The following is a 17,918-nucleotide window of genomic DNA, read 5'->3' as shown; positions in this document are numbered from 1 at the left end:
AGCCACAGCACCAGCCAACACAGTTAAGGCCACACTTGACATGACTTATAAAACTTCTGCTAAACCGAAGGAGGTGGTTACAGAAGTAAGAACAACTAACACTGATACTGAAGCCTTGCCACTGATGAGAGGCAAGCCAAGTGCCCGTGAACTTGCACGAAAAGATTCTGTTGGTGTACCACTAGTTGTAGATATCCCCTCTCAGGAACCTCTTGGTGTTATACAGACCAGCTCCCCTGCAAATGCACCGCTGGAGTTTGAGAAGAAGACTCAATGCCACTCAGATTCTGTTCTTTATCAACAATACCTGCAGAGCAAACCTGGTGTCTTTGAACAGTCAGATCATTCAACTTTACAGTCAGCAGCCACTGTTAAAACACATCAGATATCCACATCAACAAAACCTGTCACAGCTGCAGCTCTGGATATGTCACCCAAGCCATCCCAAGCAACACTAAGCAAGACAGTGCCAGAATATGAGTCTACTCAAACTGAAGCAGTTTCGCTTGTTAATAAGCCAAGTGCAAGAGCAATTGCAAGAAAAGATTCTGTTGGTGTTCCCCTGGTAGTTGAACCAACACCACTGGAATCAGCATGCCTGAGGCAACCTCAAACCTTGATCACTGTGCAAAAGCAGCAAACCCTGGACAGAAACGTCGTCCCTGTTCTGCATCAACCACTTCCCAGTGGTATGAAAGTGCAGTGCTCGAGTGTAAGTGACACCAATGGTGTGTCAGAGTCCATTATCCAACCATATCCTCTTTCTACTGCTCCAGCAAACTCTGTTAAAGGCACATTAGATATGTCAACAAAGCCATATATATCAGACACTGTGCTGAATTATTCTGATCCAGTATCACTTATAAGAACAAGGCCATCAAGCTTTGCATACTCTCAAAGAGATTCTGTTGGTGTTCCGCTAATTGTGGATACACAGCCCTCCCAGGAGCAACCTAAAAGACAACAAACACAAGTAGGATCACAAAGAGAGATGCAACAAGGATTTGTGCACAGCGGATCTCAAGAAATAGATCAAAGAGCTTCAGCTCCTGCCAACTCCATCAAAAGCTTCGTAGACATGTCTCCACAACCACAGCAGAAACATTTTGAAACAGCTCATGATACCATGTCAACTGGAGCTGTGTCATTAGTCAGAAACATGGCAACTGTAAGGAGGGATGGTTCTGTTGGTGTGCCACTCATAGTGGAGCAGTCTTCACACCAACAAGGAATACATACCTTGAGTGGAGTCACAACAACTGAGACACTGCATAGGCAGATATCTACCTACCACAACAATGAGGTCTTTCCTGGTTCAAGGACCACCCTCAAGGACACACACCAACAAAATAAACCAGTAGACTTCTCTGCAAAAGATAGCCTAGCTACAACTAATATTTCAAGTAATTACACTCAACCAGAGGATGGACAACCCATGAATTTCACTAATATCAAAGCAAAGAAAGAAAAACTTGAAAGAAGGCAGACAGGGAGGCAATTGGAAAAGAAAACAATACTGGGTATTATTGATCTAACTATGGATCCTCAAAACAAAACTACAGTTACTGATCTTCAAGATGCAAGAGATCTTTCCTTTCCTTGTGCATCTTCTCTGTCTCAAAGTAGTCTTTATGATCAGCAGGAATATATGCCTCAAACCACTGTTAGGGAGGTCAGAGAAGATGCAACCATTTCCCAAACTCAGATGTCGCCACAACATATGGATTATTCCACTGATAAACAGGTCACAACCCAACCTGGAACACATTACAGGAGGCAGTCAAGAATAGGATTGTACTCTGCCCCAGTGAATACTGCAGTTCCTTCTCCGGTGCCTATTCAATGGAAGATACAGCCTCCTCTGAATTTGGCTTCACAGGCTAAACAGGACAGTGCATCTGCTACAATCTCACTAAACAGTGCATATCAACAGGTTGAATCCAAGAAGCCTCATCAGTTGCCCCCAAACATACCTCAGCCTCAAACACAGCATTCAGTCCCACAGCAGCAATACCAGCAACCTGGTGTGGAAATTGGTTGGACTTCATCCAGTGGTAGACCTCAACCAAAGTTGCAAAGGCAAGATACAGCTGTCCAGCATGGCAGGACCTATGGGCCCAAAATTCTTATCAAGCAGCCAACTGTGGAGAGCTGTGGGAGCATGGATGAAAGCCCATCATATAGTGGAGCAATTACAAGTAATGAACAGGCATTGCCTCCTTTTTCTACCCAGCAACCATATGTGGGATTCCAAACTGTTCCTACCCCACAGTCTTTGCCTGCTTCAGTTATTCAGCAGGCACATGATAGAAACAGAACCGATCCTTCTCAACAGTCTTTTGACGTGCAGCCAGTGCACGGCAATGCAACTACAGATCGTTATGCAAAAGAACCTCTTCAACTTTCAAAACAACCTGATCCAAGCCAATGCCCTGTCACTGTTAAGCAATATGAAATACCAACTGTGCCCACAAGTACTGTGGCTCCAATTCAACATGGATCAGAGGTTGGTCCAATTACATCACAACCCACTTCAAAACATGGTCCAATGCCTGTAAAACAAGTGAGGAGTAGTGATCTGAACCAGCGCTTTGGAGCTGAAATCCAAGGACGAGATGTATCTCAAACACCAGCAGGACCCACCTCTGTTAAGGGATTGATTTCATTATATAGTGGTTTTGGTTCACAATCTTCTGTCAGTACAAAACCAGTTGCTGTTACATCCCACATCGCTCAGACTGTGTCTATGCCTTCAGACCACAGAATGCAAGTTACTCCAACACAGACCCCTGCTGTTAGCCATGTTGCAGTTACTTCTGATAAGGAAACAACTTCTGCATTGAGCACATCTCCCATGCACTGTGATGTTAAAAAGACAATTTCCCCAGAAACCCCTGCTGTTAAAATACCAGAGACAGATAACTTAAGACCACAATTGCCTGTTGTGTCAAGTTCTCTGGCGAGCACACCAGTACTTGTTAGTGACCAAGATGGCTCTGCTGTTAAATTACCTGCTTCCTCACTATCTGAATCATCCAACAATCAATCTACAGCCATGCAGACAGAGTTGGTTGAAAAAGATTTGGGCCCCCAAACATCCTCAGTGACATCAGCTCCCTTTAATGAGTCAACAATGCATGGTTTCAGGTCTGTTTCTCAGGACTGTCAGCAACCACAGGCAACATTAAATTCAAGTCCAGCAAGAGAGATGCCAAGAAAAGAATTGGCCCATCCTGAATCTTCACCACCAGAAACCATGACACCCAAAGGAATTCTAAGTGGAGACAGCTCAGTAGAACTGTTGTCAAAGGATGCATCTAGACCAATTACCGAAGAGGTCATCACAGATAACATGTCTTTATCTGAATCGGGCATGTCACAGCAGCAAACTTCAGAAGAGACCAAACAAACTATATTAACGGAGTCTGTCAGCACTGGATTAGGTGAGGTCTCTACTGTATCTGACATATCACAGGAGAAAATCAGCCAACCAAGATCAATCTACATTGGCATTAATGACTCAAAAGTACCTCCTGTTGATATGGAAATTGAACCAGGTGAACCAAAACCTTATATAAGACTACCCCATATTTTTGTGTCAGCAGCAAGTTCACCAGAAGAAGAGGCAGCTGAATACGAGTTTAGTCAGTGTAGCAAGCCTGAACTGCCAGAAGCCAGTTCTCCTGAAGATACCACTCTCACTGCAGTACCACTACCAGACTGTAAGGATTCTTCACCTGCTGATATTGTTGCAAAGTCTGATATACTTGAGGATGCGAGGGCTATAGAAATCTGTAAAGCAGAGGCATTCATTGAATCAGAGCAGGTCATGACCGATTCAACAGAGAGGCCATCTGCACTGACTACAGCTGATTTAACCCATGCTAATGAGCATGACTCACAGCACAACCTGGCCACGAAAAACTCAACCATAGAAGCTACCCTATCAGAAGCTGAAATTAAAGCAGAGACCACTGAGATTTGTGAGGGGCCATTGGAGTTGTCTGCCAAGGACGAAAAATCAACAGCTCCAGACACAGCACCACTTGAAGTACTTAAACCTCTCAGTGATCTGGCCTGCCAGGTTGAAAACACAACTTCAGAGCCAGCACCACCACAAGGTGCTGATATTCCTGAAGAGTTAGCCCACAAGGATGAAAGCACAATTTCAGATGTTGTATTACCTGAAGAAGTTCAGTCTCTTGATAAGTTGTCATCAAAAGAAGTACCCTCTGCCCCAGATGTAAAATCAACTGAAGAAGTTCAACAGCTTCATGACAAAACTGAAAGGGATTCCACTGTACCAGCCCCTGAGCCCAGTCCTGACAAACCTCCCACAGAAGAAATCACTACATCCAAGGAGGATAGTTCAGATGTCAAGGTTGATCAGCCCGAGGCTGAACAGCCTAATGAGCAACCAGGAAAAGGCATATTTTCTATGTTTAGCGGCTCGACTGCAACTCCACAGCAGCCATCCTCCCAAACTGGATTATCCATACTTGGTGGCATTCTTTCTGGCCCATCTACCAAAGACACTCCTGGCTCAGGGTTACTTTCAATGTTGGGTGGGTCAAATGCCCCATCTTCACCTGGATCTAATGACCCACAACCACCACTGTCAACCCAACAAGAGACCCAGGGAAAAGGTTTATTTTCTATGTTTGGTGGATCCAGTAGTCAGCCACCACCCAGCCCAAGAGGTCCGACTAGTGGAAGTGAGCGACCCAGAGGTCCTCCACCCAAAGAATCTCCAGGCAAAGGCCTGTTTTCCATGTTTGGTACATCTGCACCACAGCAACCACCTCCTAGAGGTCATCCTGGGGACGCCACACCAAGAGGACCTTCCACTGCATCTTCTATATTCGGTGGAATCCTCCCAGGTTCTACTACAAACAAAGAAACTCCTGGTGCAGGTTTGTTTTCCAAGTTTGGAGGCCTTGCCCAGTCCCAAACTGGACCTAGAATGTCCCCACCAGGAACAGGTCGTGCCCAGTCCCAAACTGGACCTAGAATGCCTCCCCCAGGACCAGGTCGTGCACAGTCCCAAACTGGACCTAGAATGCCCCCACCCGGACCAACAGTTACACCACCAGGACCCAGAGGTTCAGAGCCCTCAGGAAAAGGACTATTCTCAATGTTTGGTGGACAAAGCCAACAAGCATCAGAAGCACATCCTGCAGCTTCTAAACCAGCTGAATCAGAGGGTGGTTTCAAAGTTTCCTCTGTGTTTTCACTTGGTGGGAATTCTGATGGTAACAAATCTAAAACAGGTTTTGGCCTATTTGGAATGTCTTTCATGGAGGAAACCAAGACAGAGCCAGAAACAGTTGTTCCTGTGAAGGAGGAGATTTCCTCAGAACAAGTGAAACCCCCAGACACAAAAGAAGAAAATGTACCCTCTGAGTCTCAATCTACATCATCAGTTAAGGTGGAACTCCAAGAAGAGCAGGCATGCCAAGATGGTCAATATTCAACTTTGGACATCAACAAAGATAACAATGAAAGTCCTGTTCCCCTTACAGAGCCACATCTGGAGGTGGACAAAACTGCCACAGTGCAACAGCACTTTTCTCATAATGGAAATGCCTCAGTTGTGGTTGAAGCTTCTGTCACAGACATGCCAACTGTGATCAGTAATCTACCAGAGGAAGAGACATCACAAACTGTAAAACAAGTAAGTGAGGAACAGTCAGACATTCAAAGTGAATATAAAGAAATGAAAGATAGCGCAGAGACTGGAAAACAAGTTGAAATTAAGAGCACTGGTGATGAAACTGACACAGCTGCCATCAAAAGCCCATTAGAAAAAACTGAAGACATGCAGATAATGAAAAGTGTTGTCGATTGTACTGACAAAAACACAACATCAGATAATGTGGGAGTGGAACAAGAGAAAGCTGTTGCTGAAGGAGAAATAACAATTCCAGTGATAGAAAAGCAAACTGAGGAGCCACTGGGAGTGGCTGGTGAAGAGCAAATGGCAGTTGCAGATGCTGAAAAATCAGCTGAGGAGCCTTTGAAAGTACATGTTAAAGAAGAAACAGCAGTCGAAGATGTGGAAAAATTAAATGAGGAACCTTTGAACGTTGCTAGTGACGAAAAAACAGTCGTTGCAGTTGTGGAAAAATTAAATGAAGAACCTTTGAAAGTTGTTGGTGACGAACAAGCAGCTATTGCAGATGTGGGAAAATCAATTGAGGTACCTTTAAAAGTTGTTGGTGATGAAGAAACAGCTATTGCAGATGTGGAAAAATCTACTGAAGAGGCAACTGTAGCTGATTCAGTGATAGCAATTACAGAGAAACCTACTGCAGAACCTGCTGTGGGTGGAGTTATAACAGAGACAGCAGTTTCAGAACCAGTAAAACCTATCGAAGAGGACTTGAAATCCATACCTGAAGAAACTGCGAAGGAACCAGTTGAGGCTAAAGTAGAGCTTGCAGAGGCTAGTAAAGAACCTGTGCATGGATTAGAGAAACCTGTGGAAAGTAGTAACTCTGTTGCAGTGATCTCCTCATCAGATGAGGGAAAAACTGTTGCTAGCAACTCACCAGAAATCATGACATCTCAAGCTGAGGGGCCTTTGAAAGGTCCATCATTGGGACCTGCTAGTCCTCCACCACAGCAACAACAACAGCAGCAGCCTAGGCCAGGCATGGCTAGGCCACCTGGGCCACAAGGACAAAGGATGGGAGCACCAAGGATGGGTGGGCCTCAGATGGGTGGCCCAAGAATGGCAGGACCAAGAATGGCTGGACCTAGAATGGCTGGACCTAGAATGGCTGGACCTAGAATGGCTGGACCAAGACAGCCAGGACCACAGAAACCCCCTGAAGCAGCTCCATTTTCTGGCTTTATGTCCATGTTTTCTACCCCAAATACCCCAAGTAAACCACCAACTGTTGGTGGATTTTTTTCAAGTTCGCCTGGTTCATTTTTTGGGTCATCACCTGCTCCTCGTCAGCCACAACAACCACAACAGCAACAACAACAACAACAGAAAAGCTCATTTTTTGGACTTCCAAGTAGCATTGCTACAGAATCCCTTACTAGTGACCTATTTGGTATATTCAAAGGTCCTGAAACTACAAAATCTGAGGAACATCAACAGTCTGGCGCAGAGTCAGGACAGGGGGATCCTAGTGCAACAGTACCAGTCTTGGGGGGCACTGAAAAGACAGATGCAGAGAAGACACTCCTATCGGGAGATGAACATGTTAAAAGCTCTGAGGACTCTGAAGTACCTGAAAAAGGATTACTGGAGGAGGCAGAACGAAAAGACAAAACAGAGGGAGAAGAAAATTCTGTTACCGAATCCACCATGACAACGGCTTTACCTGAGAAAGAAGCCAGGAATGATGAGCATGAGCACTTAGAGGAAACAGGTTCTGCAGTGTCAGACAAAGTCCCACCATCCCCAGCTCCTGAAACCAAGGGCATGTTTGAAATACCAGGTTTGACTGCCTCTAAATTTGGCTTTATGTCTGTAGCTGCTGAGGGCACATCTTCTATTGGATCCCTGTTCTCCTCCACTCCACCTTCAGCCACTGGTACGAAGACACCACAGCCACAACAGACAGACAGTGGCCTCTTTTCTGGTTTTAAAAGTATTTCAGCTGGTATCTTCCAGGATGAAAAGCCAACTGGAAAGGAAGAACCATCATCTGGTCCATCTGTGTTTGGCATGAAACTTGGCTCAGTGTTTGGGAACTCTGACCCTCCCAAAGCTGAATCTCCCCCTCCGGTGGTCACAGCCCAAGCTGAGCCCCAAAGTCCAAAACCTGCGGACGAAGCTTGCGAGCCAGAGTCTGATAAACTTTCCCCAGGTTCTGGAGAAACTGAAGAAGCCAGTGATACAGAGGGACCAACAGAAACTTCAAAAACAGGAAGCTGTGACACCTTAGCACAATCACCACAGTCTGGCCTCCCCTCTGACCCAGTTTCCTTAGCAGAAGGTTTGGATAAACCCCAGGTAAAGATCACATCATGTGAGGCAGATAAGAGAGAAGTTGATACACCTGACACCAGGCATGCAGATCTGGGCACAGAGCAACCAAAGGACCTGTTGACAAAGGAAGTCACGAAAAGGCTAGTACAATTTGTATGATAAATGGTGTTGTCCGTTTATCATGGTGATGTAGACAAATGTCTAGCCCCTTACTCTTCCCTCCCATTCAGAGCTTTCCTTTTTACTACATTTGATATCAGTAGATCTGTATTCACGTTCTTTACCTTACCTTTATCTTGACTTTAAAATCCTAGACATGTTAGATTTAAACATTTTTAGATTTACTTCATCCAAACCAATATCTGGTTTAGAATATAATGCATACCCACCTCACAGCCACATTGTAAATAAAATGATTTAGTAAACATCCGATTGAGAGTTTCATCATCAAAGCAGTAGGGAAGGAAATTATCACATCTGCATGAGTGGTGCTCAGCATTATGTGTTAATGTACTGGAGCTATTTTGTACTTACCGCACCTCAGTAATAGCTTTTCTGACAGTGATGGAAGTGCAATGAAAGAGGAAACTGATGGTCTTTATTTACGTTTCACTTGTGAGGCGTGTATAAAGCCCCTCCTTCCTCTGTCCCCTGCAGTGCTCTGAATTATTCTCCAAGCCTCAGCCAATTTGTTTATATGAATTAAAACTCTGATAGATTTATGATGGGGTGGCAGTGCACACCATGAAGGCAGCCGGGACACTGGAATAAAAGGACCAGTGAGAAGTAATTTGGCCTACAGCCAAGACAAAGTAAATCATGCCAGTTAAAGCACAGAGCCACTTTCATTGTTAGCAGTCTTAATCATCCAGCCAGAGAACTCTTATTCACTCAGCTACTTATGAGTTTCATCAAGCAGGTTAAGTGTATCCCTACTGCTTTAACAGAGTTCTTAACCTTGATGTTTCAATCTTATTAAAAAGGTTAAAGAATTGTGAATAATGTGCATTTACCATTGTATGGTACATACATTAATAGATCCTGTAAATGTACTGTAGTAGAGGTAGGTGAATCAAAAAGGTTATTTCTTTGTCCTGCACTCACACATAGGCTTTTAGGCAGCGCCTTTAGACCTGTGAAGAAAGTGTAATAGCTGGTCTCATTATCAACACAATGCTTTAAACATGCAGTAAGACCACTCTTCTTAGAGAGGGCTGAGGACCTCTCAGCCCTATCTTGACATGATTGTTAAAGAAATCTGCACTCAGCTTTTGTTATATAGCTCAGTGGTTCTTCCAGACCCCCATTGTAAGATTCCACTTAAGGGACCTCCATCTGAAAAGATTCTGGTTATTAGAGATGATTAAGACAAAAGTGCTACAACTGTCAACTACAATCGGAGAGATAACCATGGAGAAGGTGAAAGCTATGATCAGAATAGTCACTCTTATGACTCTTATCATGTTGGGCTCACATCTATAATGAATTAGATAGCTAAAATAAACTATTCCCCAGTTTTGTAGAACCCCTGGAACTCCCTCAAGGACCCCTGGTTGAGTACCACTGATTTAGGGTGCTTTCACACCTTCCCTGTTTGGTTCGGTTCAGTCGAACTCAAGTTCTTTTGCCCCTAAAGTGCGGTTTATTTGGGCAGGTGTGAACACAGCAATCACTCTGTTGCGCACCAAAACTGGACCAGGACCTTCTTGAAGAGGTGGTCTCAGTCTGGTTACAAACGAACTCTGGTGCGGATCGTTTGTGGTGAGAACGTGTTCCGACCTGGATGTGAAGCAACTGCAGTCACATGACACATTGTTTGGGTTAAACATGAGCATGTTACAGTCCTGGAGGATTATTAATGTGCACCTCCTCCTGTACTGCCTTAATATGCACATTCAGCACATCCAATGCATCAAAACATTGTTTTCTAGTTGGAGCCGCGCCTCGTTTTCAAACTGTATGGTTTGACTAAAATGAACAATGACAGCAATATAGTCCACGATGAGCAGCGCTAAAATCAACCTGCGTAGTTGTCCCTCCATTGTGACATTAGAAAGTGTCACATTTATCTTGCAAGTGTACTTTTCTTCAACATTTGCTTTGCTTCCTGGATTTTTCCCACATGGAAATTCTGACCAATCAAGAGCAGCTTTCTTGCTCAAGTGTTTTATCTGGTCTGCTTGTAAATGCTGCCGTGAGAACACGAACCAACTCTTGGCAATTATGCAACTTTGTAACAAAATTAGTCCCTGATTCAGACCAAAGCAAGACAACTCTAGGTCTGAAAGCACCCTTAGCGTACCCAACAGAACCCTGTTAGTTTTCCCTGTTACGTGTCACTGTCCTCTCTGGATGCGATGATGATGAGCTTCTTTTACCCCCAGTTTTTGTTTTAATAAATAAATCAAATTGTTTCCTTCCAAAATCACTGTTCCACACTAAAAGTGGACGTAAAGAAAAAGACATTTTCTGCTACAATAATTTTCTGATTATCTACATTTTTGAAAAACACATGAATCTCAAGTAGTGATTTCCTAAATTTCCTAAATTTTGGAAGTAAACTTTTTGATTCTGTAATTACAGTATAAGTCCATGTTGCTTTCCCAAATCACCACCATATTCTAACTCTCTCTCATTTTCCTACAGCCCACCAGACAGCAGTCGCTTTGATTCATCAGGCAACCTTAGCCCAGCCAGCTCCCAGCTCAGTTCTGAGCCTGAGGAGCGCCGAGATCCAGAGACCCGCCACCCAAGCGCCCTACGTCCTCCTCTAAGTAACCAGAAGTCTACCTGGGATGAGGAAGAAGAGGAGGAGGAGGAAGAGGTTGAGAAAGAGCTACATCCACTACCAGAGCCTGGTTCCAACAAAGATTTGAAGGACTCGTCTGTCATCCTGCCCAAGCCGATCTTGGACAACTGTGATAACAAGACTCAGACTAAAATCAGGTATGGAAAAAATATACACATCTAGGTTTCAAAAAATGTACTGGTTTTACATTCCAGTGAGCACAACCTAAAAAAAGGACTGGCCAGCTCACTCAATGTAAAGGTCCATGGTACAAGCAGGCAGTCCAAAAATGCATCCAAGGCATTCCTGCAGTATATAAAAATCTTTTATTGATTCAAGAATAAACCAACAAGTTTTGACTAGAGAGTTTTCATCAGCATTTTTAAAAAAAAATCAATGTCACAATACGTAACATTGAAATTCCTGTCTTTTTTCTTTCTGTAATACCAGGTAAATGGTTTTAAATGCTTGATGATTCATACTGCATTCAGGAGCATTTACAAAAGTTCACCCAATCAAATAAGACTTTGGTCCACTAGCTATCCATACCGGTCATATAAAACTGCACTTCATGGGTTGCAGTAGCTAACAGAGCAATATGTAGAGAGAATGCAAGACGTGTTTGGATATCAGTGGGAAAAAACATTTTCATTTCCAAAACAATGTGGCAGAGGTGTCATTCTTTCATCTCTCCCTTGTCCTCCTTCTTATATAACAGTGAAGGAGGCATGTGTGAAGCCAGTCCCCCTCCTCAGCAGTCCAATCGAATGCAAATGTTCAAATATTCTATTTCACTGGGAAATACATCACAGTACAGAACCTAAAGATGGTCTAACTTCCTCTTCACTGGGACTTTAAGAGTTAGTTGGTGGGAAGACAGTGAGGGACTATGTGCATGAAGGTGGACGTGGAACGTTTACTTGTAATGTTCCTCAATGCATGAGTTGACGACGTGAATCCATCAGCACACCTTAAATGTAAATGTGACAACTTTGACAATCCATTAGTTTTTATTGTCTTAGAAGCACTAAATGCACAAACCCTCTATTTTTAAATATCCCATCAGCCAGTTCTATTTTGTTCTGAAAATGTCAGCGTGCAACCCCGTTCTGTGGATGATAAACGAGGTGCAGACTGATAAAGAAAGAAATACAGTGAGTGCTAGACGGAGCAGTGAGTGACAACAACCCTGCCCCATGAAAGAGAGCTGTTTGTGGTGGAAATGCTAGGGTTAAGGTACCATGTCTAAAGGGTTATTTTTGGTTTCAAAGGTACCATACCGTGGATGGAAATGGGGCTTATCGGTCACATTCACACAGTCACACACTGGTGGCCAAGGATACCATACATGGTGCCACAGGCTCTGTTATCATTCGCATGCACTCACACACTGATGGAACAGGCATCAGTAGCAATTTGGGGTTCAGTATCTTGCCCAAGTGAGATGCAGACTGAAGGAGCCTGGGATCGAACCACCAATCTTGTGGTTAAGTAGCACTGACAAGGACCATAGCTCTGGGCAACTGGCATCTCCAATTTTGGAAGACAAAACAATGGAGCTAACTGACCCTCCTATGATGTCCTATAGGATAGGTTCACATTTTTAAAAACTCAGCCTTGAAGCAATAGTTAGGTGCTTGTTGAATACAGTTTTGCACAGGAGGACAGATTTTGTCCCCAATAACTTCCATTGGAAGCATTTTATGTTATCACTGATGATTACAGCAAGTAAACACAGTTTTGTTCTTCGTTACGATAATAGTATTATTTTTAGACTGACTTGAAAAATCTTTTTACTTTAAAATTCAGGTGTGCCATCTTTTTGAAACTTCTCCCTTTGAAGCTGTTGATCTTTTTTGCTTCATCTCTCTCAGTTTCTTTGAGGATGGCCCTCCACCGTGCTCTCCTTCCAAAGTTCGCTGGCTGAAAGCATACAACAAAGTGAGAGTGCAGCTCCTTGAGGTAGGAAGGCTGGCTTTCTTTGCACACCCCAACTATTCTCCCTTTGTCTTTTTCTCTTTCTTACACAGTCAAACACACACACACACACAGATTTGCATATACATACAGATTCAGATATACAGGCACATGAACATTGCTCTTTCTCTCCTCTCTCATGCAATTGTACTATCTCTACCTCTTTTCCCTATGGGTTGGTTGAGTTTTTAGTCATGCCACAGCAATTTACACCAATTTTGTGCTCCTTAAGGATTTCCACTTTGATCTGGTAAACCTCTTTTGAGCGTGGGTTTCTTCAGATCCAGCTATCACTCTGCTGTTACAGAAAGTTTTTAGTTCCAAGGCATGGAACTGTGACTTAAAACGACCCCTCTGATTATAGTAGCAAGCTCCTGGGGGTGGATTACAGTTGACCGTGGTGTTGGGGTCTGTATAAGTACTGCAAATGTCACAGCTATCTGTTGTGGCTTTTTCTTTTCAATGCCATTTTGTGTAAGTCATTCTATGAACTAATTACTAAAACATTGTGTATGTATCCTCATAAAACCCCTTAATATGGCAAACTCTGCTGCCTTCCCTCACCTTGCCTCAGGCCGTTGCTATCAAACAGACCCTTGAGGTCTGATTGTGTTTTCCCGTTAAGGTTGTGTGCACAACTAATAAAAACACTGGATGGAGCTTTTCAAAATTTCTTGAAGGCCATGCAGGAAAAACAAAAAAAAAATAGAGAGGTACCAATTTGAAAAATACTTGGACATTGTAACAAACACTGAACGGAAAGAGCAAATAATAGTGCATGTGGTATGTTAACTTGGCATCTCACAAAAGTGGAGGAAGAAGACTGTTTGTCGTTCTCTGTGTCTGTGGAGAGAAGGTCTCATCAGACACATCTCACGTCTACACTATGTTTAAACTCTTGAAAGATATAGATTTATTTGCAATCTAATTGTTCCACAGTAGAGATCTATAATCAAAGTTAAAAGGAAGGTAGTCTTAAGAATCAAAGAGGATGTGACTGGTAGAGTCAGGCTCAGGGCTTTTGTTGCTTGTTGGTCCCCATTCCCTAATTTCCTGTCATCTCTCCTTTGACAAGTCTGTACGACAGGCATAAAAAGCACCAAAATACTTTAAAAGAATTAGAGAGGGTGCAGAATGCCTTGTTTTGGGGTCGCAGGACAAAACAGGGATTGTAATCTTTACTGTAATCTCTTGCTGTGTCCTTGAACTACTCACTGAATAAGCCAAAAAAAAGAGTACGAAAATTTTGTGCCATTTTGTGACATCCATTGATTTATTTTTGCAAAGCACAAATCAAGTACTTACTCGTTTCATGTTGTATCCTACGTGCTATATCATAGGCAACTGGACTTGGTTGAGTTTCTTGAAGATGTTTCACCTCTCATTCAAGAGTCGCAGGCTTTAAACTCTGTGTTGGTGTGAGCCCTTACAGAGTCGTTAAGGTCACATGTGAGTCGTTGACCCACCTGGCCATTTTGTGTGTCGGGCTTAGATGGGTCCAGGTGTGAATGGGTGTTAGGTCATCCGGGGAGGGATCCCAAGACTGCATTGGAGGTGGGTGATAAGTGGTGTCGTAGGCCACCCCCTCTGTTTAACTATGGTCATTCGAGATTGACGTAGATAGCTTCTTTCTTGCCTCTTTCAAACCGTCTGTCTTCTCTGGCCAAGATGTGAACATTGCTGTCCTTGAAGAGCCCGGTCTCACTCTTAAGTCATCAAAATCCGGCGCTTGGGCAGTGACTTGCAACATCAGAAACCAACAAAAAAAGGTGTCCTTTAACGTTGGCATGATACCCGACCGGTTGCCGTTACAGTTCAACCGCACCTAGTGGTGTCAGGGGGAAATGTGGCGGGACAAGGACGAAAGTCAAGGTAGTTTAAGTCCAACTGGGGCGGGAGGGATGGTGGATGGGTTTTCTAAAGCCAAACCCTGTTCTTTTTTCCTAAACCCAACCACGTGTTTTCGTTGCCTAAACCCAACCATGTGAGTTTGTTGAAGGAAAACAGTTGTGAATCTTAAAAGAAGACATTGCATGTAACAGGCAGAACTTGACACAGTGTCCGGGAACATCAACAACCAACACACCCAGGGTACCTTGCAAGTTGTATCTGGACACAGATGTCAATATGTGACGAGGTTGGAGTGATAAAGTGTTGCCTCAGAGATGTCCCTTCTCCTTTAGACTTAAACGGACAGCTGAGTCTTGACCTGAGGAGCCAGCTCGTCTGTGTTGTGCCATGCGCCTGTGGAGTGGTTGTTCTGTTTCACAAATGTAAAAATCTGTGCAGTCATCTACTGCACGGAAGTTTGAATGTTGGTCCTTTGACCAGAAAACCTCTGACTGAAACAAACAAAAAATTTTTTCCATGGACATTCAGGGAAACCAGGAGACAAAACCTTGCATACACACAGCTGGACACACTCACAAACTTGTGACACAGACTTGTGAAAATATTGCACTGACATAGATTTATTCATTGGATGTCTATTTTAACCCAACCACAATTGCCACATGCATAACTGACACCCTTTCCTTAATTCTCATCCAGGTGTAATCCTTACTTTAACCCTGGAACACAATGTAATTAGTACACACACACACACACACACACACACATACACACACACACCACTGCAAGCCAGGCTTTGATTACATGCTGTTCGAGCATGAACTGTTACCCTGCTGCCCCTCCTGTTGGCTCCTCCTGGTGTGATTGATCCAATCTATTCATCTCTGATTACCTTTGAGCCAAAACCCTTATCTATTTGTTTTCCTTGCACCCCCAGACCAATTTTTCCACACTTGAAAACCACTCTCATGTCCATTTTTATTTAAAATTACAATCTGTTGACATGGACTCTTAGAAATCTCATTTGTTTCTTATCGAATAGAGGGAAATAAATTAAGCTCTGAGCGGAATTAAATCTCGAGAGATTGCTGGCTTGAAAACATAGACTGACAAATAACACAAACTTAATTCAGTTGAGCTACCAAGAACAAGGGGACAAGTGGGTTCAGGGCCCTGTGTTAGCAAGCATCCACGTTATTGAAGTGTCCTTGAGCAAGACACAGAATCCCTGTTGTCCAGTGGCTCCTCCTGTAATCCGACCTACCTGATAGAGTGCTGAGAGAAATGAGAATTTTCCTACTGGGACCAATAAACTGTTAAATAATTTATGACTCTTCTCCCAAGAAAGACTCTCCGATTGCTTAAACAATAAACCTGGTGGCCTGTCCGTCATGAATCCCATCCCTCTTTTTAAACAGTCCCTCTCAAGAGGCAAATATCAACGCACCTCAGACAAGTAGCTGCACTGTTCTGAGACAGAGTCATACATTTTCAAGGTGATGGGTCAAGAACACAGAAATGACAGCAGCATTTACTTACCAGGCAGAGGTGGTCTAAGGACAGATTTATTGAGTTGTAATATTGGATGTGTAGGATTGACAGTGTATCTCCGTCACTGCTGCATCAAGTTTTACTTATTTTTATGTCTGTCTCTTGTATCTATATTTTCCAATTTGGAATTGCTCAAGTACTGTCATAAATTCTGTCACTTATCTTTTTGTTGAAGCAACTTGAACTTCCTCATATATGTACTGTTAGCAATAAAAACCAGTCAGATTTCGTGGTCATTTCTAGATAAATGTTGATTAATGTCAACATCCAGATCTTTGGTCATTTTGTGGTTTTATTTGATTTTAAATCAGCAAAGTCTTGGCTTTCAGTGCATACATTTTTCATTGCCAAATTCAGACGGTAAATAAAGTTTTAAATCTTGTAAAGGCGTGATGACAAGCTTTCAGCAAACACTTGGATGGTAAATGGACCTGCATTTATATAGCGCCTTTCCAGTCATCCGACCACTCAAAGCGCACTGGTGGTCGAGGCTACCATCAAGGTGCCCCCTGCTACTCAGTTTTTTTTAACACATTCACACATGGAAGCATCATCGGGAGCAATTTGGGGTTTCCGTATCTTGCTCAAGGATACTTGGACATGCAGACAGGAGGAGCTGGGGATCAAACCGCTGATCTTCCTATTGGTGGATGACCCGCTCTACCTCTGAGCCACAGCCGCCCCGAAATTTTCAATAAACAAAGTCTTGTCTTTAAGATTATTAAAACCTCAATATGGATATGCTACACGTTGATAGCTTGGTTAGATTCTTCACAATTCAATCATTCAGTTCAATTTGCGTAAACCCTGAGCACGAAAGAATAATCAATTCAGATTTACCGGCATGGTAAATTACAGAGATGGAAAAAAAGCGGTCAGAAAGTCCCAATATTGTACATCCATCCATCCATCCATCCATTTTCATCGGCTTATCTGGGGCTGGGTCGCGGGGGCAGCAGGCCGAGCAAAGCACCCCAGACATCCTACAGCGGGAGGCGCCCAGGAGGCATCCTAGTCAGATGCCCAAACCACCTCAACTGACCCCTTTCAACGCAAAGGAGCAACGGCTCTACTCCGAGCTCCCTCCGGATGTCCGAGCTATCTCTAAGGCTGAGTCCAGCCACCCCACGGAGGAAACTCATTTCCACCGCTTCTATCCGCGATCTCATTCTTTCGGTCACTACCCAGAGTTCATGACCATAGGTGAGGGTTGGGACGTAGATGGACCAGTAAATCGAAAGCTTTGCTTTCCGGCTGAGCTCCCTCTTCACCATGACGGCCTGGTGCAGTGCCTGCATCACTGCAGAAGCTGCACCGACCCGCCGATCCATCTCACGCTCCATTCTACCCTCACTCATGAACAAGACCCCAAGATACTTGAACTCCCTCGCTTGAGGCAGTAACTCTCCACCAACCCAGAGAGGGCAATCCCCCGGTTTCCGACAGAGAACCATGGCCTCAGACTTGGAGGTGCTGACTCTCATCCCAACTGCTTCACACTCGGCTGCAACACCCCCAGTACATTATTTATATTACTTTAGTAGGTAAGGGTCCACTTATCTAGTGAATCAAAAGGGTTTTTCATAACATGGATCCAAGTTGTGAATGTTGTCGTGTGAAGTCACTTTCTAACTGTATGCTAACTTTATTCATCAAACAAAGAGTTCTACGGACATAAACAATATCTTCTTATCTTCCTGCACAGTATTGTTAGATATGCTAGTTATTGTTACCTTGCTGGCGGCAGTGTCCCCCAGCTTTTCTTTGTACCTTTTACTCGGGGGACAGCCCCTGGAGTACGGC

The 17,918-nt window shown here is 43.6% G+C and overlaps 1 protein-coding gene across 1 annotated transcript in view; it reads left to right on the top strand.

Moving 5' to 3' along the window:
- LOC125890162 (protein unc-13 homolog B-like) overlaps window positions 1-17,918 on the top strand; it is a 309,728-nt gene that overhangs the window by 98,046 nt on the left and 193,764 nt on the right. The window contains exons 10-11 of the mRNA XM_049578657.1: window positions 10,595-10,894; window positions 12,611-12,698. Coding sequence (XP_049434614.1) covers window positions 10,595-10,894; window positions 12,611-12,698 — 388 coding nt within the window. The remainder of the gene's footprint in view (window positions 1-10,594; window positions 10,895-12,610; window positions 12,699-17,918) is intronic.

This window comes from Epinephelus fuscoguttatus, linkage group LG6, assembly GCF_011397635.1.
Source record: "Epinephelus fuscoguttatus linkage group LG6, E.fuscoguttatus.final_Chr_v1".
Lineage (NCBI taxonomy): Eukaryota > Metazoa > Chordata > Actinopteri > Perciformes > Serranidae > Epinephelus > Epinephelus fuscoguttatus.
This window is presented reverse-complemented; position numbering and strand designations above follow the sequence as displayed.